This window comes from Suricata suricatta, chromosome 8, assembly GCF_006229205.1.
Source record: "Suricata suricatta isolate VVHF042 chromosome 8, meerkat_22Aug2017_6uvM2_HiC, whole genome shotgun sequence".
NCBI lineage: Eukaryota > Metazoa > Chordata > Mammalia > Carnivora > Herpestidae > Suricata > Suricata suricatta.
Genome location: NC_043707.1, coordinates 132,980,716 through 133,007,347, shown reverse-complemented (window position 1 = coordinate 133,007,347; position 26,632 = coordinate 132,980,716). Strand labels below are relative to the sequence as shown.

The 26,632-nt window shown below is 49.6% G+C and overlaps 1 protein-coding gene across 1 annotated transcript in view; it reads left to right on the top strand.

The window, feature by feature from the left end:
- The first annotated feature begins 655 nt into the window (after positions 1-655).
- VPS13D (vacuolar protein sorting 13 homolog D) overlaps positions 656-26,632 on the top strand; it is a 256,120-nt gene continuing 230,143 nt past the window's right edge. Inside the window, exons 1-13 of the mRNA XM_029945909.1 lie at positions 656-673; positions 3,000-3,172; positions 9,290-9,367; positions 12,384-12,574; positions 12,664-12,744; positions 15,950-16,066; positions 18,625-18,729; positions 20,898-21,068; positions 21,498-21,598; positions 22,415-22,583; positions 24,950-25,051; positions 25,212-25,413; positions 26,609-26,629. Coding sequence (XP_029801769.1) covers positions 3,076-3,172; positions 9,290-9,367; positions 12,384-12,574; positions 12,664-12,744; positions 15,950-16,066; positions 18,625-18,729; positions 20,898-21,068; positions 21,498-21,598; positions 22,415-22,583; positions 24,950-25,051; positions 25,212-25,413; positions 26,609-26,629 — 1,435 coding nt within the window. The 5' untranslated portion in view covers positions 656-673; positions 3,000-3,075. The remainder of the gene's footprint in view (positions 674-2,999; positions 3,173-9,289; positions 9,368-12,383; positions 12,575-12,663; positions 12,745-15,949; positions 16,067-18,624; positions 18,730-20,897; positions 21,069-21,497; positions 21,599-22,414; positions 22,584-24,949; positions 25,052-25,211; positions 25,414-26,608; positions 26,630-26,632) is intronic.

Genomic DNA, 26,632 nt, shown 5'->3' with positions numbered 1-26,632 from the left:
GGGGACCTCAGGCCTCAAACCACTCTACCCCCGCTCTCCGGGGTCACGTCCAGGCTGAATCCCGCCTCCCAGGTGCGGGGACCCCAGGCTCCGGGCGCCGTTGCCTCCGGGCTTTATCTGGGAGGTGGGGTCTCTGTCCCCGGAGAGCCCACGGGGTGGAAGAAGGGCTGTGGGACCCTCGCCCTCAAGGGCAGTCCCATTCCTGTGGGGCCCGGGGCCTGGCACCTGCCCCCTCTTCTTTTTTCACGGCTCCCTGGTGCCCGCGGCACTCAGGCCCTGCCGGCTCGCGGGGAGAGCCCCGGTCCCTGTGCCAGTCCCACTCTCGGCTTTGGCCGCCCCTCGAGGGAGGGGCCTGGCTCAAGGTCACGCCCGGCTGTCTGTCCGCCTGTGGGCCGAGCCCTGATCCCCAGTGACACCAGCCCCACCGATTAGGGGAGGTCAGGTGGGAGTTAGTGCCGGGCGGCTGCCTGGAAACCCTGGTTGACCGGAGCGTAGAGACACTTTGGGAGTCTAGCCAGCTTGGCGGCCCTTCCCGACACCGGATTCCTTAAGGGAATCCTTGAAGTGGCTTCCAGCCTGGTCTAGATGCTTAGCGGCGCTACTAGATGCTTTCTGGCTTGGGACTTCATTGACTGACAAGGGCATTTACGTTGCTTCGCGCCCCACCTTTTTGGTAATCTGTGTTTTGCATTCTTCCACCGGAGGAGGGGGGGGCGGTGGTGGTGGTGGAGAAGGGCCTGATTCCCTCTACTGGGAGAGCATTCGTATTTGGCCCTTCAGAGAGAGTTTGTTTGGCGTTTTAAGGGTCAGTGGCAGTAACTTAAATAAAGAGCACTCTGATTTTGGTGCCTTGCCTAAGTGTGTTTGGAGTTTACATAGTAAGGCTAGATCAGTCAGGTCACATTTTGTTTTCACAGATTTACCTTTAAAGTTATAATAAGGAAATTTTTTTTTTTTACCAGGTTTACTTGTTTAAAGTAAATTTTTGTTTTCACGGATTTACTTGTTTAAAGTTGTAATAAAGAAATGTGTGTTTTTTTTTTTAACCAGGCTGTTAAACATTTCTTACTGTAAAGAATTTGTTCTCGTGACCTCTTCATTTATTTTTTATATTTTTTATTTATTTTTGAGAGACAGAGAGAGACAGTGTGAGCAGGGGAGGTCCAGAGAGAGATTGAGATACAGAATCTGAAGACAGGCTCCAGGCTCTGAGCTAGCTGTCAGCACAGAGCCCGACGCGGGCTCGAATCCCATGAACCGGGAGATCATGCTCTGAGCCGAAGTCGGACGCTCAACTGACTGAGCCACCCAGGCGCCCCATGACCTCTTCTTTAAATACATGTAGCTGATGATCTCTAGCAAATTCTTAGTTTTACACAAAATATGGCTTTAAAAAATCTCTGGAAAGAAACTAGTGTTTCATCAGATGCTCTTTAGCACCTTGTTTATTTTTCCTGTCATTTTGATGGCAAATAAAAATCAATCCTGCCGGAAGACCAAGACACTGTTGACAAATAGAAGTCGGTCTTTCTTGGAGGTTGAGTTAATTCTTACCGGGCCTTACAGGGCCTTGTGTTTGGGGATTTTGTTGGGTGCTAGCCTTTTCATCTGGGATAAGCCTATCTTCTGGTGCTAAGATGAATCACCGGGGGTGGGGCAGAGTGCCTGGAAAGGATCCAGAAAGGGCTGGTTCCAAGTAGGACACATGTCATAGCAAACCTGGAGCGTCCAGCATGATGGGCTGGTGTCTGATGTGCTTGTTGGCTCTGAGCAAGATTTGGAACTCGCAGTTCTACTTGGGATCTACTAGCTGAGTGATTGATTTTGGGGCCCATTTTAAACTTTTATGTCTTGGGGTGCCTGGGTGACTCAGTTGGTTAAGGGTCCGACTTCGGCTCAGGTCATGATCTCACAGTTAGTGAGTTTGAGCTCCACCTTGGGTTCTGTGCTGACACCTCAGAGCCTGGAGCCTGCTTTGGATTCTGTGCTTCCCCCTTTCTCTGTCCCTCTCCCGTATGCTCGCTCGCTCTCTCTCTCTCTCTCTCTCTCTCTCTCAAAAATGAATAAACACTAAAGAAAAAAGTTAAAAAGGACCTTTTGTGTCTTAGGTTCCGTCATGGTAACTTTTAGTAGTACTAAAAGTAACCTGTATATTGTTTTGGGATACTAACAAGTACCATTATTGTGGGTAGTAGTTGTGCATTTCTGAATATAAATGCGGTAGCTGGAACCAGAGGACTTCTTGTGTTTGTGTTCCTAAGACAGTTCATTGTATCAGCAGCCCAGGGTGCGGTCCTGTAATGCAGTTCCGTCTTAACGTTCTCTCTTTTGTTTATATTATTTTATGAATGATCCTGATGAACAAATTTGCAACGCGGAATTAGAGAAGGCTTACAGGGGATCGCTGCCGAATGTGAAGTTCACTGAAATCTCTCAGGGCATCTTTACCTTCATCTAGGACAGGGTTCTTCAACCCCAGCACTGTTGACATTTGGGCTGGATAATTCTTTGCCCTGGGGGAGCTGTCTTGTGCGTTATAGGATTTGTAGCTTCTCCCTTGGTCTCTATTCACAAGATCCCAACTGCAATCCGCCTTCCTCGCCTCATCACCATAATTAAAAATGTCTCTGGATGTTGCCTAATTGCACTCAGATGAGAATCGCTGAGCAGGACAGTCTGGTTCCAAGGTGAATTCCTACAGGCAAGCAGTTTAATGATCAGTTACATGAAAAAGACAGAAAACTTGGAGTTCTGGGTATTTTTTGGTAAATTTGTAAAGGACTGACTGCTCCTTGTCACTATGTCAGCATGTAGATGTGTTGGTTTGATCCTCGGCCAACAGGGCATCTTGGAGTGCTTGTCACCACCCCCCTCCTTTTTTTTTGTCTTAAATCTGGGCTTTCTGTTCATTCGTCTACCTTCAGGGAAGGCAGAGTAGGAAGTCAGCGCAGAAAATCATCTGGTTTTTCTGTTGATTTCCTTTTTTGTTTGCTTCATAGATTCTTCTGTGACCATGAGAGAAAGAGATAAAGAATGATCCGTGATCTTTAAACACCTTGTCTTGAGGATATAGTCATGTTGGAAGGTCTTGTAGCCTGGGTTCTCAACACCTATCTGGGGAAATACGTCAATAACCTGAACACTGATCAGCTCTCTGTTGCGCTTCTGAAAGGTAAGTGTATCTCTTTTTGGTAATTTATGCCTTTGCAGATGGCATTTCTGTTTTTTTATATTCTTTTTGTTGAACTGACAATAATAAAACATAATGCCCAGATGGCTTTGTACTAAATATGTGTTAAAGGAAACACGTTCTCTTATATGGCAGATTATTATTACAGGTCACTTACGTAGCTGTATTGCTATAGATTTTAGGGAACTATTAAATATTAAAAAAAAAAGACTATATTGTTGCTTTATCCAAGTTAACTTAAAATTTTTTTAATGTTTATTCATTTTTGAGAAAGAGAGACAGAGAGTGAGTGGGAGAGGAGGAGAGAGAGAGGGAGACACAGAATCCAGGGCAGGCTCCAGGCTCTGAGCTGTCAGCACAGAGCCTGACAGCTGGGCTCGAATCCAAGAGCCATGAGATCATGACCTGAGCCACAGTCGGACATTCCACCAACTGAGCCACCCGGGGACCCCAATCCCAGTTAGCTTTGTAGCTTTGTGGAGGTGGCCATGTAGTGACAATGGCATTGGCTTTGCCTTCAAATCCTGTCGTGTTACGTATTACTCATGTGAACAAGTCATTGAAGTTCTGAGCCTTTGTTTCCTTAGAACAAATGGGTAATATACCTCTCCAGTGTTGCGTTAAGGATCAAATGGAATGACACGTAAAGTTCTTTTCCTGCTGGTGTGTAACAGGCACACCTAGTCAGAGTTTTAAAATATGTTACTGTGGAGTCGTCAACAGATTTCTGAGGTCTTGTCTTGCCAAGTAGTAAAGTACTATAAAGCCTGAGCCTTTGTAGGCCTGGCCTCAGTAAACGCCTCTACACGACTTAACACAGTCCAGGGATCGGGTGTGAGAGTTGGAAACCCACTTTTTTCCCCTTCTTTTTCTTAAATATTTAAAAAATTTATTCTTGAAGAGAGTATGAATAGGGGAAGGGCAGAGAGAGAAGGGCACAGAGAATCCCAAGTAGGCTCTGTGCTGACAGCAGTAGGCCTGATGTGGGGCGCAAACTCATGAACCTAACCCGAGGTCGGATGCTCAACTGACTGAGCCACCCAGGTGCCCCTTCCCTTTTCCTTGTTTTAATTTAAGCTCTCTTTGCTCAACTCAAAATGGAACACTTGAACAAATGTAGAGAAAGGAGATAGTCAGTCTTCGATCATGTAGCATCATAGAAAGTGGGAAGGAGATGTCAGGTATGGCGGGAAACTCCCCTTCCTGGGGGTGTGGGTTTGGGCCAGCAGACCAGGACCGATTAGTGGACCAGGACCGATTAGTGGAGATGGCGGTAGTATATAGTGTGGTGGCACCTGAGAATAGGGTGTCAGTGGCCCAGCCCTCGCCAGAGGTATTGCCTTCCAGGCTTTCCTGAACCAGTGAAAGGATTTTGGCAGCCCCAGGCTGCAGGAAGCCCCTCCTCCCTCCAGTTCCGAGGAGACTTGAAGTAGGTTTTTTCTTAATCTTTAACTTCTGTCCTGACCTTTTCCTCCCTGTCCTTAGAAGGGAGCTGCTAAGTGCAAGGTGAAAGTGACTAGTCTGTCAGGGAAGAGGATGTGTTCAAAGTACAAGAGTAGTGTCAAGTTCACCTCTTTGGTCACTTACTGAAGTTCTTGTACGTGCCACCAGGTTGCACAGTGCTGGAAACAGGGCCGAGAAAGGCAATTGCAAACCATAACCTCGCCAGCTCTTTCAAGAGTGATGTGGTAAGAGGATGTTTGCTGAAGGAATGAATGAGTAGAAACTCGTGGTATCTGCTGTATTACGGAGTCTATACTAATAACAGATTTCTTTTTTTTTTAATGTTTTATTTATTTTTTGATACACAGAGAGACAGAGCATGAGAGGAGGAGGGGCAGAGAGAGAAGGAGACATAGAACCAGAAGCAAGCTCCAGGCTCTGAGCTAGCTGTCAGCACAGAGCCTGATGCGGGGCTCGAACCCACGAACATGAGATCTGACCTGAGCCGAAGTCGGAGGTTTAACCGACTGAGCCACCCAGGCGCCCCTGATAACAGATTTCTAAGCTCAGTTTTAGAATATATCTTGGGGGGCGCCTGGGTGGCTCAGTCAGTTAAGCATGCGACTTCGGCTCAGGTCATGATCTCACGGTTTGTGAGTTCGATCTCCACTGTTAGCACAGAGCCTGGAACCTGCTTCGGATTCTGTGTCTCCCCCCGTCTGTGCCTCCCCTGCTCATGCTCTGTCTCTGTCTCTCAATAATAAATAACTGTTAAAAAAAATAAAAAAAATTAGAATATATCTTGTAATGACAACCGTGTGTATCTCTCTGGTGCTTCAAACTGCCTTTCTACGCTTATTTCCTATTTGAATATATTCTCTATGCAGAATAGAAAAATGCTTTTTCTTTCCTAACCAGTATCAGTGTGGTGCCCATCCTTACGGATTCAAAGCACTTCACAGTGCTTGACTAGGAGAGTGTCGGAGCATTGCAGTGTCTGGGGGCAGGGGGTAGAGTATAGGAACAGGGATGTTATTTCAGTCCATCTGGAGATATTTAGTGTGTGAGGTGCTTTGGGAGATGCCAGGAAGATGGAAATAGTGATCAAGAGTATGGATTTTATACCTGGACTTGTTTTGAATCCCATTGCTTCCATTTGCCAATACCTTGGGGAAACTTACTCCAATTCTTCATGAATTCTCAAATTCTTCCTGTACGTGAATTGGAGAGAATATTAACGGTCTCATAAGATTCTGAGGACTAGACACGTTAATGTGGGTCAAATAGCTTAGACCGTTTGTGGCGTACAGGGGCCCTCCGTCGATGTTAGTTCCCATCATCCTCCATGGTCACGATCGTCAGCATACAGTTGGCGTGGATTGGACTTCAAGGGTGGACTGTGCACACATACTAAAAGCAATAGAAACATAAAATAGCGTACAAGTAGTTGAAGGAGAGAGAGAATTTATGTAAGATTTTATTTGTTTGTCACTCAGCAAACACCATGGCAGGCCTGCTTTGGGTCCACCTCTGTGCTCTGGGGTGATACAGAGTGGGGGGACAGGAGAAGATACGAGGTGCTCAGGCCTAGCGGCTGGGCCTGGTCTCCTCAGTTACATGCTCCTTATGACTGTGAGCAAGTTACTCAGGCCTGGTCTTCACCCCCTGTGCCTCTTGCCAGCTGAGGTCAGGCAGACGCGGCGTGGACTCCGGCGCCGCAGCTCGGCAGCTCTGAGAGTTCCGGGCAGATGGCTTTTGCCTGAGCCTGACGTCCCTCACGTCGAAATGGAGAAATTAAGAGCATTTCCTCATGTAATTGCGTGGACTGAATGAGATGATGCGTAGCAGGTGCTCGGCATCCGTCATCCCTTGCTCAGTGCTCCCTGCTGGGACCCTTGCTGTTACTCCCTCCCTCTCTGTCGTCCTGGCCCTGGGACACCTGTTACCCTGCTGGGGATACAGAAATGATGCGGCAGCACTGGGCAGTGTGGAGACCCAGGCACAGTGTGGCGGGCGCCGCTGGGGGTGCCATCACCCTGTTTGCAGGACCCTGGGCGGCAGCGCTGCGGGATTTCGGTAGGTGGTACGGGGCGGTCATAAGCACAGGCCGAGGGCGGGAAGCTCACGGGCCTATTTGGGATGGTTTAAGGCCAGAAGGCAGCAGCTGCCGGTGTCCGTCAGGGGGCCGGGACCATGGGCTGTGGGCACATCTCTGTTTGTGACCCAGCACTTCGGCTCCCCTCCTTCTTGTTCTCATAAGCCCTGAACCTCAGGCTGGCATTTTTCTTTTTTAAAATTTTTTAATGTTTATTTGTTTTTGAGAGAGAGAGAGAGAGAGAGAGAGAGAGAGAGAGACAGACAGAGCATGAGCTGGGGAGGGGCAGAGAGAGAGGGAAACCAAGTCTGAAACAGGCTCTGAGCGGTTAGCACAGAGCCCAGTAGGGGGCTTGAACTCCGGGATGGCCAGAGCATGACCTAGGCCGAAGTCGGATGTTTAACCAGCCAGGCCACTCAGGTGCCCCGCGCAGGCTGGCTTTTGAAGTGAGCCGAGGGAGGAGAATTCAGTAGTCGTCGGTGGTGACCAAAAAGCGCTGGCCCTTAGATTTACTCCAGTTCTAGGGACTCCATTTCTTGGTAGGCTAACTAGGCTGAGGAGTTTTTGGATGAGACATCCAGGAATGAGCCTGTGCCTTATCTGCCCGGAAGGAAACGAGCAGCGCTGTCATTTATAAAGTGCTCACCCCTTCTGGGTCCCTTGAGGGACCTTTCCCAGCAGGGCCAGTTGTGGGCACACGTCTGAGTGGGTGGGGAATCAGAGTCTTCCGACCGGAGCCACCACTGCCGCCCTCTCGCCTGAGTCCCTTGGTTTTGACTCCCCGTGGGCGGCCCTTTCTTCTCGTTCTTTCCTCGGTTTCTTCTCCTTCCTCGACCACTTCTGCCCTCTGCACCTTAATGTTTCACGGCGCGGCCTGCCTACCACTCCTTCTGCTTGCCTGCAGGTGGACAGCAGCCGAGGAGACCTAGTGCCGCCTGCCTTTGTGACAGATTTGGGTATTGAAAAATAGGGCAGATGATTCAAATTGCAAATGATGCTCTTCAAAAGAAGAAGAAATGATATGCTTTCCCCCTTTATGTCAGTTTCAACTGTTGAGGAACATGTTTCATGTCCCCCCCCTTCCCCTTTGATCCCCGTATGTGGAAATAGGGTTGTATCCAGGCTCTCTGGGGTTATTAACTTCTCCTGATGGTTAGTCTTTATTTTAAATTTATTTATTTATTTATTTATTATAAGAAAGAGAAAGGTAGGGGAGGGAGAGAATCCCAAGCAGGCTCTGCACCCCGAGCTCAGCCCGACCTGGGGCTCCATCCCACAAACCATGCGATCGTGACCAGCACCGAAATCAAGAGTTGGACGCCTAACCGACTGAGCCACCCGGGCGCCCCAGCTCTTTGGTTGGTCTTTAAGCTCTGTGGGGACCATGTAGACACATGCTTCTGCCAAAGTCTGAAACATAAGCTGCCTGCATTTGCTCGGCATCTGCCAAGTTGCTGGATTTGAATACTTCTTTAGAAGCCAATTACCCACAAGTCCTGAACAGTCATTTAAAGGAAAAAAGAATTGTTTCTTGTATTAATTTGTCTTTGGTTTGCTTGCCTTTCTTCTGAGCTCTTGTACCGGTTAAGGGGTGCTGGGTAGTTGTGGTCTGTACTCCCCGTCCTCAGAGACTGCCTGAGGTTGTGCACACAGCTCAGTACAATGATGCTTGTCTCCGCCCTTTAGCAGGGGGCCTTGCCTTCTCTTTCCACTTTCCCAGGGGCCAGCTCAGGGTCTACTACAGACTGAGGAGGGGTAGGCCACGTGCTTTCCACCTCCGGGAGAGTGAGAGATCAGCCGCTCCCTCTTGACTAGGCCTTGGCGGCTTCAGAGACATCTCGCACCTCCAGGGTTAAGTCCTGTACAAGCTGGGTCTGAAAAGGGCCTTCGGCAGTCGTTTGTTCTTTGCTTTCTGACAGGTAATTAAATCCTGTAGGTGGAGATATGGAGGAGAACATGCCGAGCTGCTCTGTCCAGAAGAGAGCGTGTAATTCCCATTGATGACCAACTGTGTTTAACTCGGGGGTGCTCAGATGTGCTTCGCAGTGCGCCCATTTGTTGGGGGGGAGGGGGGGGAGGTTTGCAGGAGCTTGTTAAAAATCACAAATTTCTGTGTTTTGATCCCAGAGATGTCTGGACAGGGGGCCCAGGAGCCTGCATGTCTTCCCACGTGATTCAGATGTTAGTGGTTCTCTGATGAGCATGCTTCTGAATTCGGGGTCTGCAACCTAGCCAGCTGGCCAAGTCCAAACTGAGAAAGACTTTTATATTTCTGAAGGCTTGTAAAACCAAACCAAACAAAACAGAATACACAACTGATACCATAAAGCTTGACATATTTACTATCTGGCTTATTATAGAGAAAGATCCCAGGCTAAAGCCTTCATCCGTGGGCAGGCCTCAGCTGTCAGGAAATGAGTGCAGATAAAGTGCATAGGCTGGTCTGGTGCCTGGCTTTTTATAGCGGGGTGGGGATGTAAAACTCCCGGTAACCTGCAGTGATTTGCACACAGTGGGCACCTGCTGCATTTGCATTTCATGATGTTGCTTTTATTTCTCAGGTGCTGTTGAGTTGGAAAACCTGCCATTGAAGAAAGATGCCTTGAAAGAGCTGGAATTACCGTTTGAAGTCAAAGCGGGTATGCGGACCTCTAAAGCGGAGGGGGGCAGTTTTGAGTCTAGATCTAGTGCTTGGGATGTGAAAACCGAGAGCCCTGGAGTCTGACTCGGTTTGGGGAGGAAGAGGAATATAGGCTGCAGATCAGGCCTAACGCGTGGCCTTGTCTGTCAGGATGACCCTGGGTGGCGGTGGGGAGGTCAGGTGCTCCCCAGGCCCAGTGAATCAGAATTGGCCAGGGAGTGTCACCGACCCTGCATTTTTAACAAGCACCCCAGGTGAGTCTTATGTTTGCGGAAGAACTTCTGTTCTAGATACAGGGGGTTCTGATTTTTGGAGAATTCTTTATATTACTGAGAGTTTACTGAACGGAAGGCGTGCTCTGGAGCAGTGTGCTTGGGTGTGTAGCCCCCATTGGCCGTTCTCTGGCTGTGTGGCCTTGTGGGAGTTCCCTCGCCACTCGGTGTGCCTGTCAGTCTTCAGAATGAGATGATAATGGTTGTACCTACATCAGAGGGCTGCGGAGAGGGATTCAGGAGTCAGTGCAGTAAAACCACTCAGAACGATGCCAGGCACACTCAGCAGATTTTTGCAGTTAGTATAGGAGTTGTGCAGTTTCTAGGTTTGGTAAGGAAACAAGAATGGTCATGGAATTAAAATATTCTCTGTTGGGGCACCTGGCTGGCTCAGTTGGAGCGTGCAACTCTTGATCTTGGGGTTGTGATTTGAGCCTCACAGTAGGTGTAGAGCTTAACTTAAAGTTTTTTTTGTCTTTTTTTTTTCCTTTTTTTTTTTTTTAAAGTTTATTTATTTTGAGAGAGAGAAGGGGAGGAGCACAGAGAGAGAGGGGGAGAGAGAGAATTACAAGCAGGCCCTGCACTGTCAGCACAGAGCCAGATGCGGGGCTTGAACCCATGAATTGTGAGAGCAAGACCTGAGCTGAAACCAAGAGCCGGACACTCAACTGATTGTGCCACCCCGGCAGTCCTTAAAAATAAAATCTTAAAAAAACAAAACAAAACAAAAAAACCCCCACCACAACATTCTTTGTTAAATGACCGTATATAAAACTAGTCCCTATTCAGACATGCCTCATCATTCAATGATAGCCTATTGATGTCATTCTTTCCCTTATTTTTGGATCCTTCTATTAAAATAAAATGCAAGCACAATCAGTTGCAAGTGAAATAGGATAGAAATATGGCAAACGATTTAGACTTTCTTGAAGTCAATTCAGGTGATGGGTGAACTGCTGGAGTCACAGGCCAAGACCGTGACAGGTTAGAATCTGCAAGACACTCAGGGTGACGCTACTGTGGGCGTTTCCAGAAGAGTTGTTATCTGAATGTCAAAGGATTCAGAGAGGCTCTTGGAGGAAATTGATGACGTTCTCTCATATTTTTGCAAAAATGACCCTATTTGTACTTGTTCTGCAAAAATTAAATGAAATGTAACAGAAGTTATGTCTTACTTGTCATCTATCAAATATGCCTCTTCCCCCACTTAATTTAGGTTAGAATTGCAGCTGCACACTGATCATTGTTAAACTCTTTGTGATGAAGACTTGTATATGGTTTCAGTTGTAATATTAACTATTAAATATACAAAATTTACTTTCGGGGCACCTGGCTGGCTCAGTCAGTAGAGCATGTGACTCTTGGGGTCGTGAGTTCAAGCCCCATGTTGGGTATGGAACCTACTTTAAAAAAAAAAAAACCCAGAGCCCCTGATAAAGCCCACCCAAAAAGAAAAAACTTACTTTCATTTTTCTAGATAAAACGTAAATTAAAATGTTTTCCATTGTTTGTTGTCACATTTCTTAAGTTGTTAGTAGATTACACAGTCAATCACTTGGTGTTAATGATATTCTTTTATCCTTAACAGATCAGTCCTACTTGAGTTCTAGATCTCAGAGGGAAATGAACGCTCTCTGATAACGTTTATTTCTCTCAGAGATAGGATAGTAGTTAGATAGGGCCGTGTGGATCTTTGAGAGAGCCATTAGGACAGGTCAGGTATTCTTTATTTTTTAAGTTTATTTATTTATTTTGAGATAGAGAGAGAGTGCAGGAGGGACAGAGAGAGAATCCCAAGCAGGCTCTGCATGACCAGCACAGAGCCTGATGCGGGGCTCCAACTCACGAACCGTGAGATCATGACCTGAGCCAAAACCAAGAGTTGGACACTTAACCGACTGAGCCCCCCAGGTGCCCCCAGTTAGATATTCTTATGTACTGTTCCTTAGTGGCAGCTCGGCTAGAAGTGGTGGGACTTGGGAAGTCCAGTCATGGTCCTAGCAGACCATTTAGCTTCACATCAGCCCGGGTTCTCCTGAAGGATCGGAATTCGTGCCCCCGCAGGCGGTGTGCAGTCCGTGTGCTCACGACCGGACGTACTGTAAGCCCAGCAACTCCCAAGAAATGCTCCTCAACCAGCCAACTAATAACGAACAGGAAATGAGTTTCGTGCTCGTGGGCTTGTGCAGGTGCGGTGGGGAGAAAGACGCCCCGGGGCAGTTTAGGGTGCAGTTTAGCTTGTGGGGGGAGAGGCACCTTGCAGAGGAAAGGGGTTGTCTTCCATAAGGCGGCAAGCCACGCTGCACTTTTTCCATCTTCTGGTTTATTGGGCCTCGTTCTTACAGGTGTCAGCGTACTGACTTCTGTCGTAGACGAGAACCTTCTGCCTGGTTTCTGAGGTTAAAAAATACATGGTGGGGCGCCTGGGGGGCTCAGTCGGTTAAGCCTCCGGCTTCGGCTCAGGTCAGATCTCACGTTCGTGGGTTCAAGCCCCGCATCGGGCTCTGTGCTGACAGCTCAAAGCCTGGAGCCTGCTTCCGATTCTGGTCTCCCTCTCTCTCTCTCTGCCCGTCCCCACTCATGCTCTGTCTCTCTCTGTCTCAAAAATAAATAAATAAATATTAAAAAAAAATTTAAAAAAGTACATGGTAAAAGTACTAATGCTTCTTACAGAAAACTAGAAGACTGCAGAAAAATAGAAAGAAGTATTATCATCATTTGACGAGACTTTGCTTTTCCCAGGCTTGATTGGGAAGGTGACTCTTCAGATTCCCTTTTATCGCCCCCACGTGGACCCCTGGGTGATCTCCATCTCCAGCCTTCACTTAATCGGAGCCCCTGAGAAGCTCGAGGATTTCGATGATGAGAAGGAGAAGCTCTTGGAGAGGGAGCGCAAGAAGGCGCTACTTCAGGCCCTGGAGGACAGATGGAAGGCAAGACCCCCCGCCCTGGGATCGGCTGCGGGGAGGCGCCGTGCAGAGCAGGCCAGGCATCCCGCTAACCCTAGCTCTCTCCTCTGTAGAATGAACGCCAGCGGAAGGGGGAGTCCTACTGGTACTCGGTCACTGCCTCAGTAGTCACGAGAATTGTGGAGAACATCGAAGTAAGTCCTGCTGACTTTCACCAAGTGTGAACGCCACCGGGACTTCTCAGGCCGACATGTGCTTCGCTCCTGCTCCCGGCGCGCCTGGTTCCTCGTGGGTGTGCCCGGGGCGGGGTGTGCGGAGCCCGGCTCGCCGCTCAGGCTGCCCTGCTACGGGCAGAGCCAGAGGAGAGCCTGAAAAGCAAGCCTCCAGCCCTGGGCAGCCGTGGGTTTTTCTGGCTCCGGCTCGTGCCAGTAGGAGTTTTGTTTTCACTCACCTTGTACTTCACCTTGTTCTTGGGGGTGGAGCTCTTCCTTGCTGCAGAACGTACCTCCTAAGGGGCCGGGTCACCTGAACCTTTGTGACCGATTCGTCCAGGGCAGATCACTTCAGCTCTCTGGTCTCGGCTGCTTCATCTGTACAGTGAGGGAGGTCGAATCGTGGTTTCTAGCGGGTGATGCAGTGAATTCAGCCCTCTGAGGGGTTTCCAGCTCTCGCGGACGCGTCTGGCGGCAGGTCGATGGCTCGGGCTGCTGGCCACATTTTCTGCTTTAATTACAGTTTTCTTTTGTCCTCAAAAACTAGATCAGGGTCTGTGCTGATTTTCACGAATGGCATAAGTGTAAGCCTGTACTTATGACTACATCCGAGGTTTTCTTGCATGGCCAAGGTGACACAGGCCAAAATGGTTTCAGGGTGCACCACTTCCCCCCAGAATGCAGTCTGAGGTTGTTGGTTTCGTAACTGTCAGAATGTTGACAAAGAGGTTGGTACATTTGAGGTGAGTGCTTTGAATTGTTTCAGGCAGTTGTCTTTTTAAATTGTTTTAGCTTTCATTAATTTTAAATAATTCCTCATTTTTATTTTTAATAATAGCTTTATTGAGATGTAGTTAACACCCCATAAAGTTCATACTTAAAAAAAATTTTTTTTAATGTCTATTTTTGAGAGGCAGCGCACGGGCAGGGAAGGGGTAGAAGGGGTGGGGAGACAGAATCCAAAGCAGGCTTCAAGCTGTGCGCACAGAGCCCGACGCGGGGCTTGAACCCACGAACCGTGAGAGCATGACCCCAGCTGAAGTAGGACACTTAACCGACTGAGCCCCCCAGGCGCCCTATAAAATTCATACTTTTAACATGTACCCTCTGGTGTCTTTTAGCATATTCACAAAGTGCCTCAATTACCACTCCCTAGTCCCAGAACACTTTCATTACCCCAAAGAGAAACTCCATACCCACTCAGTAGCTACTCCCATTTCTCCTCTCCTTCTAGCCCTGCTGCAACCACCAATCCACGTTCTTTATGGACATTGCCTGGTTTGGATATTTCATATCCATGTGATCACACCACGTGGCCTTTGGGGTCTGGCTTCTTGCACTCAGCATGATACTTTCGAGGTTCATCCATGTCGTGGTCTTTACCATACTTTATTCCTTTTTAAGACTGAATAAAGTATTCGCGTGTATCGATTGTCATTGATAAACAGAGCCGGGTGTTAGTTAAAGCAGTGAAGACAGATTTTATTCAGTAACTCCCGACAAGCAGCGAGAGCAGAGTGCTAGCCCAGTTTGCATAGAGGTGACAGGCCTTTTAAAGGGAGAGGGAGGCGGGCTCTGTGTGGGGCAGGGCTCAGGTGAAAAATCACAGGGGGTCAGTGTCAATGGGATGAGGCCAGCCGTGTCTGCTGGCTGGGCTCCTGCGCTCCCACAGAGACGGGGACATAGGACCCGTCCTTCCCCATGATTACATTTCAGAGGAACGGCTTTCCTGTCCTTGATGGTAGGAGATACGCACACATCTCTTAGGGACTGAGAAAGGATTCACAGTTGTAATCCCCTTTGGGCCAGTGCTGTTAAGAAAGGGAGGTCAGGGACCTATCGTCAGGCTTGGCTGGAACAAACAGCCCTGAGCTTTTCCAGACAGGAACTCGGAAGGACGCCGGAATGTACCGGGGATGCAGCCTTTGGCTGCTGGAAACCTGCGTAAAGTGCAGGAGTTCGAATGGAGTATTCGTACTGAGGGTTTTCTGCGGTTTTCAGGCTTTGCTACATTTTTGTTTGTCTGCCAATCAGTTGATGGCCATTTGGGTGGTTTCCGCTTTTTTAGCTATTATAAATTATGCTGGCATAAGCATTCGTGTAGATGGCTTTGTGTGCGTACGTGTTTTCAGTTTTCTTAAGTATATACCTAGGGGGAGAATTGTCGAGTCATATGGTGACTCTGTGTTCAGTTTTTTGAGGAACTGACAGACTGTTCTCCAAAGAGACCTGCTGTTTTACAGTTTCATCAGTAATGGATGAACATTTTAATTTCTCTGTATCCTCCTCAACTCTTGTTGTTGACTGTCTTTTGATAATAACCATACTAGTGGGTCTGAGGTGACACCTCACTGTAGTTTTGACTTGCATTTCCTTAATGGCTAATGTTGAACATCTTTCCTGTGCTTATGGCCGCCTGAATATCTTTTTTTCTGAGAAATGTCTATCCAGATCCCTTTTCCATTTAAAAAGTGGTTTAAAAAAATTTTTTTAACTATTAAAAAATTTTTAAATTTTATTTTTTGAGAAAGAGAGAGCGTGAGCAGGGGAGAGGGGCAGAGGGGGAGAGAGACAGAGTCCTAAACAGGCTCCACGTTCAGTGCAGAGCCGGACTGGGGCTTGATCCTGTGACCATGGGATCATGACCTGGGCCCAGATCAGGAGTCGAATGATGAATTGACTGAGCCATCCAGGTGCCCCGGTTTATTTGTTTACTGTTGAGTTGCAACAGTTTCTTACATATTTTGAATTCTAGTCCCTTATTAATGCGTGATTTTGCAAATGTTTTCTCTCATCCTGTGGGTTGACTTTTCATTTTCTGTTAACGATTTTTAATTCACCGAAGCAGAGTGCCTTCTCTGTAGCCCACCTACAGGGGCAAGGGGAGGGAAATAAGTGCGAAGTGTATGTGCCCTCCTGAGCCCTCAGGTGTCCCTGAGTCTAGGAGCGGGGACCCCGGCACAAGATTAAGGCGTCATAAGACAGGGAAGGCCAGTTATCTAGATCCAGTGGTATTTCTTTGGCTGTTTCTTTCTGGGGTCTTCTGGAATGGCGTGTGTGCTGTAAGCGTTGTGTAAACTGCCTGCTGTAGTTTATTTAAATGCTCAAGGGCGGTTGGACGTCTCCCTGGAGTATTCTACCTGCAGCACGTGTCAAAATACGTTTTCCTTTTTCTCCCCCCTTCCAGTTAAAAATTCAGGATGTCCATTTGCGCTTTGAAGATGGCATCACCAATCCGTCCCATCCTTTTGCATTCGGCGTCTGTATTAAGAACGTGTCCATGCAGAATGCCGTGAGCGAGCCCGTGAGTATGAGCCGTGCGGTTGACCGGGAAGAAGGCCCTCGGGAGCTCGGGGCTCTGCCTTCGTCCTTCTGTGTCACATTCTCCCTCCCCAAGTTCTCGGGCGGCTGTGCGGGCCTCTCGTCTGTGCCAGCGGATTCATTTGCCGAGATAGGAAAATGGCGAATTTTCTCTGACCTTTTGTTATTTCGCTCATTCGTTCCAACGTTGGTGTGTCCCCTCTGATTTTGTGCCCCAAGAAGCTGAGGTCTCATGCCATGTGTGCCTCGGGGGGTGAACTCGTTTCGTGTCACAGACTCAGCCACCCCCGGGAGTGCGAGTCGATGCCTTCCGCATCTTGACCTCCACTCTCCACCTCCTGGTTCTCAGGCTTTACCTGCAGGACACCTCCGTGGGGTTTAGGCTTGTGCTAACCGAAGTGATCCCATTATGTTCCGCTGGCCCGTTTAGCTTCCCTGGCTATGTACCAGGCACTGTTAGTGCTTCACGTGACTAACCTCGTTGGATTTTCAGTGCTCTTTGCCACCCCCGTCAGCCCGCTGCTGCACACAACCCAAGGCGCCGCGGCACATAGCGGTGGGAGCGGAAGCCACGCGGGCCGGCTGCAGAGCTGGGGGTTTGCACGCTGCGGACTATAGAGCAGAGCCCCCCGACTCCCGGTGGTCTGTCCGTAAAGAATTACTGATCGCTGTCACACCGTCATCTACGCATGTCCGTGGCTGCCTTTATGCCTCAGTGGGCAGAGCTGAGTAGTTACAGCCGGAGCTCTGCGCTCCACGGAGCCTTCTTCACGTTTCCGCTCTGGCCCTTTGCCCACGTTTGCCATCCCTGCTCTGGGGCGTGTGTTCTCAGCCGCCACCCTGATCTCCGGAAGCCCGGGCTCCTCCTTTCGCTTCTTACTCCTCAACTTCGCATCCGTCTGCTCACAGCCTCCTGCCAGTTTTCCGTGCAGAATGCCTCAAGTGTGTTCCTTCCTCTCATCCTCACGGCCGCTGTCTCACTTCGGGATCCTGTAAACTTTGGCCCGGGCTAATGAAATATCCTGCCCCAGGACCCCCTTCGGTCCCTGCGTTCTTTCCACACCAGTGCTTCCCAGTCTCTTCCACATCACGGCCCACACAGGAAAAAGGTCGTGTTTGTGCCGGATGCTGGGGCAGATGCGTGTGGCTGGGGGCTGGTTAGCCGGTATTGCTGAGCTGTAACCGGAGCCTGTGAACTTGCTCGTTTCTTGATCCACTCGGGACTCTCTTTCTCCGGCGCGCCCACGAGGGAAGCTGTGCCCTGCGGTGTTGCCAGAGTTCTGTTTCTGAATTGCACAGTGGAGCGGGGTGTGTGCCCACCCCAAAACCTCCACGGCTCCGCGGCTCCTCCCGTGTGGAGTCCAAACGCTTTAGTATGGCATCAGCTTCCGTTCCTAGTGTATCTGTTTCCTAGGGCCGCCTTAACAAATGACCAGGCGCAGAATGGCTTATAAGGACAGAAACTTACTCTCTACAGTCCTTCCTGGGGGCTGACGTCCAGAATCAGGGTGCTTGCAGGGTCAGGCCCATCTGGAGGCTCTGTGGGAGAAACTGCCCTCCGTGCTTCCGAAGGTTCCCTCGGCGTTCCGTGGCTTCTGGACGCGTCGCTCCGTCCCTGGCTCCTTCACGCGGGCTTCCTCCCCCGTGTGTCCGCCTTCTCTTCTCAGGGGGACACTGGTCGTTACGTCAGGGCCCACCCTCATCTGGCATGGCCTCGTTTTAATTTGATTGTGTCGGTAAAGACCCTGGTTCCAGATAGCGTTCCATTCACAGGTTCCAGGGGGACATGGGTTTTTGGAGGGGGGGAAATCACTTAGCCCAGCACACCCAGTACCATCAGCACTTACCACCCCATTCCATGCGTGCGCTCCTGCCCGTGTCCGCGTGCGGCCCCCGCATCGCGAGGACCGCGCTCCCATCACGTGTGGTCTCCCTGCTCTGAAGATGTCAGGCCTTTTGTACGGTGGGCTCTGACCTGTGTCCCAGCCCTTTCCTTCTGCGCTGCCCTCTTCTGGGAACATACCTGTCTTTTTTTTTTTTTAATTTTTGTTTTTTTAACATTTATTTATTTTTGTGAGACAGAGTCAGACATGAGCAGGGGAGGGTCAGAGAGAGAGGGAGACACAGAATCCGAAGCAGGCTCCAGGCTCTGAGCGGTCCGCACAGAACCTGATGCGGGGCTCGAACCCACGAACTGTGAGATCACGACCTGAGTCGAAGTCGGAGGCTTAACCGACGGAGCCGGCCAGGCGCCCCCACCCGTCTTTTGATGCTCATCCGCCCCGTGACATTTTTGCTTTTCTTTGCTCAGAGCATCTTCTCTATTCTTCTGCTTCCCTCTGCTTGATTAAAATGTGGCCTGATTGTATCCTAGTTAGATTCTGAGCGCCATAAGAGCAAAGCTCGTGCTTTAATTCAGTTTTGTGTCCCCAGCACCTTGCCCAGTGCCTGGTGCACGCTTCCTCAGAAGTGGTTTGTTGAATGAATGCGTGAAGTTTGTGAATGACGAGTCATCTTACTTTCTTCCCCGTTTTCCCCCAGGTACAGAAGTTAATGCGGAAGAAGCAACTGGATGTGGCAGAGTTTAGCATCTATTGGGATGTCGATTGCACTTTATTGGGGGATTTGCCTCAGGTGGAGCTACAGGTACGCTTCTGGCGGGAATCTTTACTGGAACACAGCGCTGGCGTGCAGGGGCCCTGCCTCATCGGTGTCTGTTCCCCGTGGCTCCTCCTCCATGGGCATCCGTGCTCACGTGGGTTTGCTTGAGGCACTTGGTATGTGTGTGATTCTGCACGATATTTTGGGTATGTTTCACGTTTACATTACAATGTAGTTTTTTTTTTTTCCCCATTTAATGCTGTGTTCTTTAAGACGTCACAAACTTCATCTCCAGATTTTTATTTTATTTTTTGTTTTTTTTGACATCCAGATTTTATCATATATTTTTTAAAGTTTATTTTGAGAGAGAGTAAGAGAAAGTGAGTGAGCCAGGGAGGGGCAGGGAGAGAATCCCAAGCAGGCTATGCACTGCCAGAACAGCCTGATGTGGGGCACGATCCCAGGAACCTTGACATTATAACCTGAGCTGAGATCCAGAGTCGGACATTCATCCCGGACATTCCTTGACATCCGGATTTTAAATGGATAAGGCACCAGATCTGATTCTTTAAAAACATTTTTTTTTAATGTTTATTTTTGAGAGAGAGAGAGAGACAGAGTCTGAGCAGAAGAGGGGGAGAGAGAGAGGGAGACACAGACTCTAAAGTAGCTCCAGGCTCTGAGCTGTCAGCACAGAGCCCGATGTGGGGCTTAAACCCATGAATCACAAGATCATGACCTGAGCTGAAATTGGATGCTTAACTGAGTGAGCCACCCAGGTGCCCCACCACCAGATCTGATTCTTTTTTTTTAAATTTTTAATGTTTGTTTATCACTGAGACAGAGAGAAACAGAGCTTGAGCAGGGGAGGGGCAGAGAGGGAGACACAGAATCTGAAGCAGGCTCCAGGCTCTGAGCTGTCAGCACACCGCCCAGTGGGGGCTTGGAACCCATAAACCACGAGATCATGACCTGAGCCGAAGTCGGACACTTACCTGACTGAGTTACCCAGGCACCCCACAGATCTGATTCTTAAAGAAGAGTTTTCTTATTATATAAATCTTGAAATTTGTCCTTTGGTGGTATTCCTTTAAGAAATACTTAGAAGTTCATTCAAATCCTGGGTTATAAAGTACTGCTGTTTGTGAAGGATAGAAAAAATTCTGAGTTTAGTCTTTGGTAAAGGAATTGTAGGTGGCTTAAGTAGAATGTAGAAAAAGGGCTCGTGTTTTCCCCTCACCCTAGATTTTCTTTGGCTTGAATGCTGTTGTATAGAACAGCTTGGTTTTGCCAATTCAGTAAAATAAGTACGTGCAGGGGCGCCTGGGGGGCTCAGTCGGTTGAGCATCCGGCTTCGGCTCAGGTCAGGATCTCACAGTTCGTGGATTCAAGCCCCGCGTCTGGCTGTATGCAGACCACTAGCTCAGAGCCTGGAGCCTGCTTCTGATTCTGTGTCTCTTTTTCTCCCTCTCTCTCTGCCCCTCCCCTGTTCACACTCTGTCTCTCAAAAATAAATAAATGTAAAAAAAGAATTTAAATAAGTGCCGTGCATCCATACAGTAGAAGCACTTGCAGCTACACAACATGAGAACAGAGATCTGTGTGATGAATACATAACAGCCTCTAAGAGTTCGGGTTAAGTTTACAAAACTGAAGTAGAACAGCTACTGTCTGTATGAGAATGCTTAAAAAACCAGAAAATCACTGAGTTCTCTGAACATTCACAGAATGCCTCTGGGGGCACACAGGACACTGGCATTACTGGTGCCTCTGGGGAGAAGGACTGGGTAGCTGGTGGATGGAGTCGGAAGGGGTTGTTTCATCTTATTTTGCTTTTCAGTGTTGAACCATGTAAATGCTTTACCTAGTCAGAAGTACAGATACATTTTTAAAGAAATGCTAGAGAGCCTTATGGGGCGCCTGGGAGGCTTAGTCAGTTAGGCATCCGGCCCTTGATTTTGGTCCAGGTCATGGTCTCAAGGTTTGTGAGTTCAAGCCTTGCGTGCTGTGAGCATGGAGTCGGCTTGGGATTCTCTGTAATCCTCTCTCTCTCAAAATAAATAAACTTTAAGAAAAATACTAGAGACTTTAGAGTCCCTGTCTTGTCCTGGTTTGGGACTCTGAGGCAATGCCCCTCAGTTGGATAACATACCAGTGTGGAACTAGAACCTGAAAACATTGGCTGTAATGACAGACGTCCTTGTCACCCCCAGGAGGCCATGGGCAAGAGCATGGAGAGTCGCGATCATCACTACATCCTGGAACCTGTGTGCACATCCGCTCTTTTGAAGAGAAACTGCTCCAAGGAGCCTCTGAGGTCGCGGCACACGCCGCGTATTGAGTGTGACATCCGCCTGGAGACCATCCCCCTGGAACTGTCTCAGGTGCGCCCTCTCTTCCTAGCCGTCTACGCTCGCCCCGTTGGACCGGAGCTGGGGGCGGAGGAAGCACTGTGGCGGAAGGGTCTCGAGGCCTCCTAGCCCCTGGCAGGAAGGGACGTGCACGGAGCCCACGGCTGTCTCGGGGGGCGCAAGCCACCGCCGTGTGTCCCGGGTCAGGCTGGGGTGCTCTCGGGTTAGTTTTGCTCTGGCTTTGAACGTGCTGAGCCGGGAGCCGGAGCGGCAGAGTAATCTGAATCCTTCACTGTTGGCGGTCAGGGACGAGTGGCGCTCGATGCGGTTACATGGGCTCCAGTTTGCACTGGATTGCAGTGCAGCGGCTGGACCACCATGACTTGTTCTTGGCAGAGAGATGTCTTAACTGAGTAAACGAAGGCTTGTGTTCTAACCGACTTTTCTTTTAACCCCGAAAAGCTGCAATACCGGCAAATCATGGAGTTCCTCAAGGAGCTGGAACGGAAGGAGAGGCAGGTGAAGTTCCGAAAGTGGAAACCCAAAGTGGCTGTATCGGAGAAGTAAGGGCTTGTAAATTCCGCGTTGTGCGTGACATGCCTTTTATAGCGTGTTTTTGGTTTTTGTTGTGGTTCCGTACACAGATCAGAAGTCTGTTTCACTGGTCCTTACACACGATGGGAGCTAAGAACACAGTTGATTTTTCTGGCCGTTACAGTGCCATTCCTGTTGTTGGTCTGTGCTCACCGTGTGTGGACTTGGTGGCGTGGGTTTACTCGCAGATGGAGTGAACGTCCTCTCTGTCTCGCGTGGCGCGCAGGCTGGTTTGCTCGGGTGGGGTCTGACCGTGTGGGAAACGCTTCGTCGTGAACCTTCCTCCCTCCGCCTGTTCGCCCGTGGGAGGGGAGCATTTATGTAGCGCACTTTCTAACTTCTGTAGCAGAAAGGAGTCTTTTCCTGTTGCAGCGATGAGCCTGAGCAGTCCAATAGAGCAGAACTTATAAAAGATCCTGTGTATTTCCATGTCTTCCCTGAAGCGTCCCGTATGAAGCCTTTAGTATCCAAATCCTCGCCAAGTATCTTAGGATGGTCTTCACCGGATGGGACTTACGTTATGGGTAATTCAGACCCGTCTGCTGTCTACACATTATAATTGATGTGTGGGTTCAGAGTCTGCTCTTCCATGTTCTTTGTCAGCAGGTGGGCTTTTCCCACACGCTGGCTTTGGCCTAACGTTCAAAGGAGCTGGAGGCATAAAGTGACAAGAGAACTGCGGTCTCAGAAGAGGAAGGAACAGGATTATGTGGATTGCCCCGGGTTGATGGCATTATAGTTGCTTTTACCGTAAGAAGTGATTAACCTTGTTATCAACCTCTCAGCTGCCGGGAATGGTGGTATTTTGCTCTGAATGCTAACCTGACCGAGATCAGGGAGGCGAGGAGGCGCTGCACCTGGGACTTCGCGCTGCACCGCGCCCACGACGCCGTGTCCTACACGGACAAGTACTTCAGCGTGCTGAAGGGAGGCTTGCTGCCCGCGGACGACAAGGTGAGGGGGCTGTTGTCCCGCATGTCATGTCTTCAGAGGGTAAAAACGTCTTCCAGAGGCTGACGGGAGTGGAGTCTGTGAAGAAAGAGAGTCCCTGGTCAGCGACCATCACTTTAGAGGGTGGCGTTGGTTTTCCCAGGCCAGGACTTCTCGGAAGGCCTCGGCTTCGCCTTGGCCAGAAGGACCCTCCACCTTCTGCTGCTGGAGGAGGGCCGGCCCACGGTGGGGGACGAATAAAGGTGGCCGTGGCCCTGCCACACGCTGGTGTCCCCCCCTCCTCCGCTGGCTGGCCGTGTAGGGCCCCGAGAGGTTTCCGTCCCATCCCCCGTGTCTCTTCAAAGCCTGGTCCTCATCAGTGACCTTTCCCTCCAGGCTCTCCGACTAATCCCTGTAGACTTTGGCTTACACTTTCCCTAATCCCAGGTGACTTGATTGTTGACCTTGGGGTTTCAGGGATAGAGGCCAGGCGGAGGGGGTGGAGTAGGAGGTGAAGGCAAGGTCACCAAGGGCTGGCCGTCCTCAGAGCCACGGCTCCAGAAGTCCTGGCGTGGGACTCCACCCCTGCCTTAGTCTGTCTACCTCTCTCCTCAGGGAAGGGAGCAAGGATTGTTCCGTTCTTTGGCCTGTCTCGGTTTTATGGGCAGCGGTTTTCGTGATAGGAATTTGGACTGTGCCCAGGCACTATGTCCTAACGAACTGTGTCTTCAGGAAATACTTCCAAGTTTCCCTTCGGCACCTGTCTCCGTCAGCGTGGACTGTTATCACTAAGTGCCGCAGACTGAGGGGCTCAGACAGCAGCCATGGGTCTCATAGTTCTGGGGGCTGAGAAGTCCCCGATCAAGGTGGTTGGGTCCTGGCAAGGGTCTCTTTGTGGCTCGCAGACAGCTGCCTTCCCACTGTGTGCTCCTCGGCCTTCCCCCGGTGGAGAGAGATCTGTCTTTCTCTTCTTACAAGGGCACTAAACCGAGTTGCCTCACCTTCAGATCCCATCACACTGGGGGTTATGTCTGCAACATTTGAATTTTGGGGTCACAAACATTCAGCATGTAACAGCAACCCAGTGTGTGGTCACCAGTGGTGGTGCTGAGTTGCTAAGTGTCCCTGTGTCTCCTGCTGGCTCCCTGAGGCATGACCACTCACTTTGTTAATGCCTTTTCCACCGGCATCAGGCGTGGTTACTGACATGGGGACCCTGTGAAAAGGGTGGAAGAAGCCAGACATTTTGTTTTGGATGGTTTTCATCAAGGCATAGGCAAAGATGGAGGAGAGAGAGAAGTATAAACTCACAGTGAGGAGAACAAATAATCTCCTTTTTTTTTAATGTTTATTTTTGAGAGAGAGAGAGTGTGTGCGCGAACAAGTGTGCACAAGCAGGGAGGGGCAGAGAGAGTGCGAGACACAGATTCCGAAGCAGGCTCCAGGTTCTGAGCTGTCAGCACAGAGCCTGATGTGGGGCTCAAACCCACAAACTGTGAGATCATGACCTGAGCTGAAGTCGGACGCTTAACCGACTGAGCCACCTGGTTGCCCCTTATTCTCCTTTTTCTTTATGTTAGGGATTAAAAAACAGTTTAGGGCAGCTAGTTCCACTTTCCTTTTTATCTTTGCACGTGGCTGGCTACCACCATTGTTTCCTAACTGGCAGGAAGCACCTTACATGTGTACATCCTTGCTGCTCCCCCCCATGAAACGTAAGGAGCTGGAAGCCCACACACTTACGGGGTAACTGTGGTCCTCAGTTTCCTCATGTGAAGTGGGAAGAGTACCAGCTAGCTCCCTCCTGTGAGTGACTGAGGTCATGCACGTGAGAACACTTGGGCAGCTCTGTCGGATCGTGCACACGGCAGGCCCGTGGAGGAGAACCTACACTTCCGTTACTTCTTTTCTTTTTTCTTTTTTCTTTTTTCTTTTTTCCCTTCTCTTCTCTTCTCTTCTCTCTTCTCTTCTCTTCTCTTCTCTTCTCGTTTATTTATTTATTTTGAGGGAGAGAGAGAGAGAAAGGGAGGGAGAGCCCGATGTCAGCGTGGAGCCCGAAGGTAGGGTTCGAACTCAGTTACCCTGAGATCATGACCTGAGCCAAAATCAAGAGTCGGGCGCTCAACCCACTGAGCCATCCAGGCGCCGCCAGTTACTCATTTTCAACCAAGCACTGTTCTCCGCTCCTTCTGTACTTGCTGTCAGGCCCCAGAGAGCAGCTAAAATCTGTGGGGTTGTGTGTGGAGCTGAGCTGTTTATCTTCACTGCTCCTTGGCCTTCGGTGGGGATGTTGGGGCCCAGATGGACCCCCTCACAGTCCTCGTGGTCCGCGAAGGTGGCCAGTCCCTGGGGCTAGAAGACCTGTTTTGTTTGTTTTTAACCCCAAACAGGAGGAGATGCGTCGGATTGAAGAGGAGCAGAGCTTTGAGGAGTTGAAGATTCTGCGTGAGCTGGTTCATGAGCGATTTCACAAACAAGAGGAGCTGGCGGAGGTAAGGCATCCGCTGCGAGAAGACACGTCCCGACCCAGCGCTCAGGAGTGCTTTGGCTTCGAGGTGCCGCACCTCGCTGAGGGCGAAGAGTAGTCAGTGGCACACGGCCTCTTGTTTCGGTCTTTGGGGACTCATACCTGCTCTTTTCTGGTTGACACAGAGCCTACGAGAGCCTCAATTTGATTCTCCAGGCGACTCTCCTGGGGACCCAGAGCCCAGCGGCGGCAGCTGGATGCTGCAGTACCTTCAGTCCTGGTTTCCTGGCTGGGGAGGCTGGTACGGGCAGCAGAACCCCGAGGGGAGAGTGGGCGAGGGTCTTTCAGCAGAGCCGCACGAACAGTGGACCCCCGAGGAGATCCTAGGTAAGGGGGAGCGGGCCCTCACCTCCCTGCCCTGGCCGGTTGTGAAGGGAGACACTTGGTTCGCCAGAACTTGTTGTTATTTGTGCAGCGGCGCGTGGTAGTCTCCAAATTAAAAAGTAGACATTTGGGGCCCCTGGGTGGCTCAGTTGGTTAAGCGTCTGACTTTGAGGTCATGATCTCGAGGTCTGTGGGTTGGAGCTCCGCCTCGGGCTCTGTGCTGACAACTCGGAGTCTGGAGCCTGCTTTGGATTCTGTCTTTCTCTCTGTCTCTCTCTCTCTTCAGATTCTGTCTCTCCCTTTCTCTCTCGCCCCCCCCCCCAAATACACATTAAAAAAACAAAGCTGTAGACATTTATAAGGTGGTTTGTGTCATGTTCCCAGAATCAGCCGGAGGAAGTTTTGAGAGATACTTCATTTGCAATTTCATTACTAAATTTGAGTTACTAGTGCAGTTTCAGGTCGATCTCAGTGGCTGTGATTGTAAGAGAACTGAGCATGAGCAAGTTCAAAAGGTTTAAGCTCTGAAGCTTGAATATCCGTCCAAAGCTGCTCCTTAGGCCCAGGCTGTCCGTTTTGGTAGCTGTAGTCACAGGTACCAATTTAGGTTCAAGTTAACTACAAGTAAAAGGAAAGAATTCTTTTCTGTAACAGGCCGCGTTAGCCACGGTGCTCAAAGGCACTGTGGTCAGTGGCCCCTGCGCTGCACGGTGCAAGCGGAGAATGTGTCACCGTGTCGGGCCGTGCTGCTAATGCCGCACTTTGTCATGAGTCTTAACGTCCTTCCTCGTTTGAGAATAAGGTGATAAGATATCTTATGAAATAATTAGGATTGGGGGTGCCTGGGTGGCTCAGTTGATTAAGCATCCGACTTTGGCTCAGGTCATGGTTTGTGGGTTCAAGCCCCACATCAGGCTCTGTGCTGACAGCTCAGAGCCTGGAGCCTGATTCAGATTTTTGTGTTTCCCTCTCTCTCTGCCCCTCCCCTGCTCTCTCTCCCTCTCTCTCTCTTAAATAAATATTAAAGGAAAAAGAGAAATAGTTAAGATCGTTTTACATTAGAAATGAAACAGTCATACTTTGGAGTTCTTCCCTAACAAAGGGGAAAATAGTTAAATAATGTCATTGTAATCGTAGCGTGCCTGGTGCCTTTTTAATTTTCCTGCTTTCCCCTAAAGTCTTTCTTCCTCGCGCTCAGGCACCGAGGAATTTTTTGATCCCA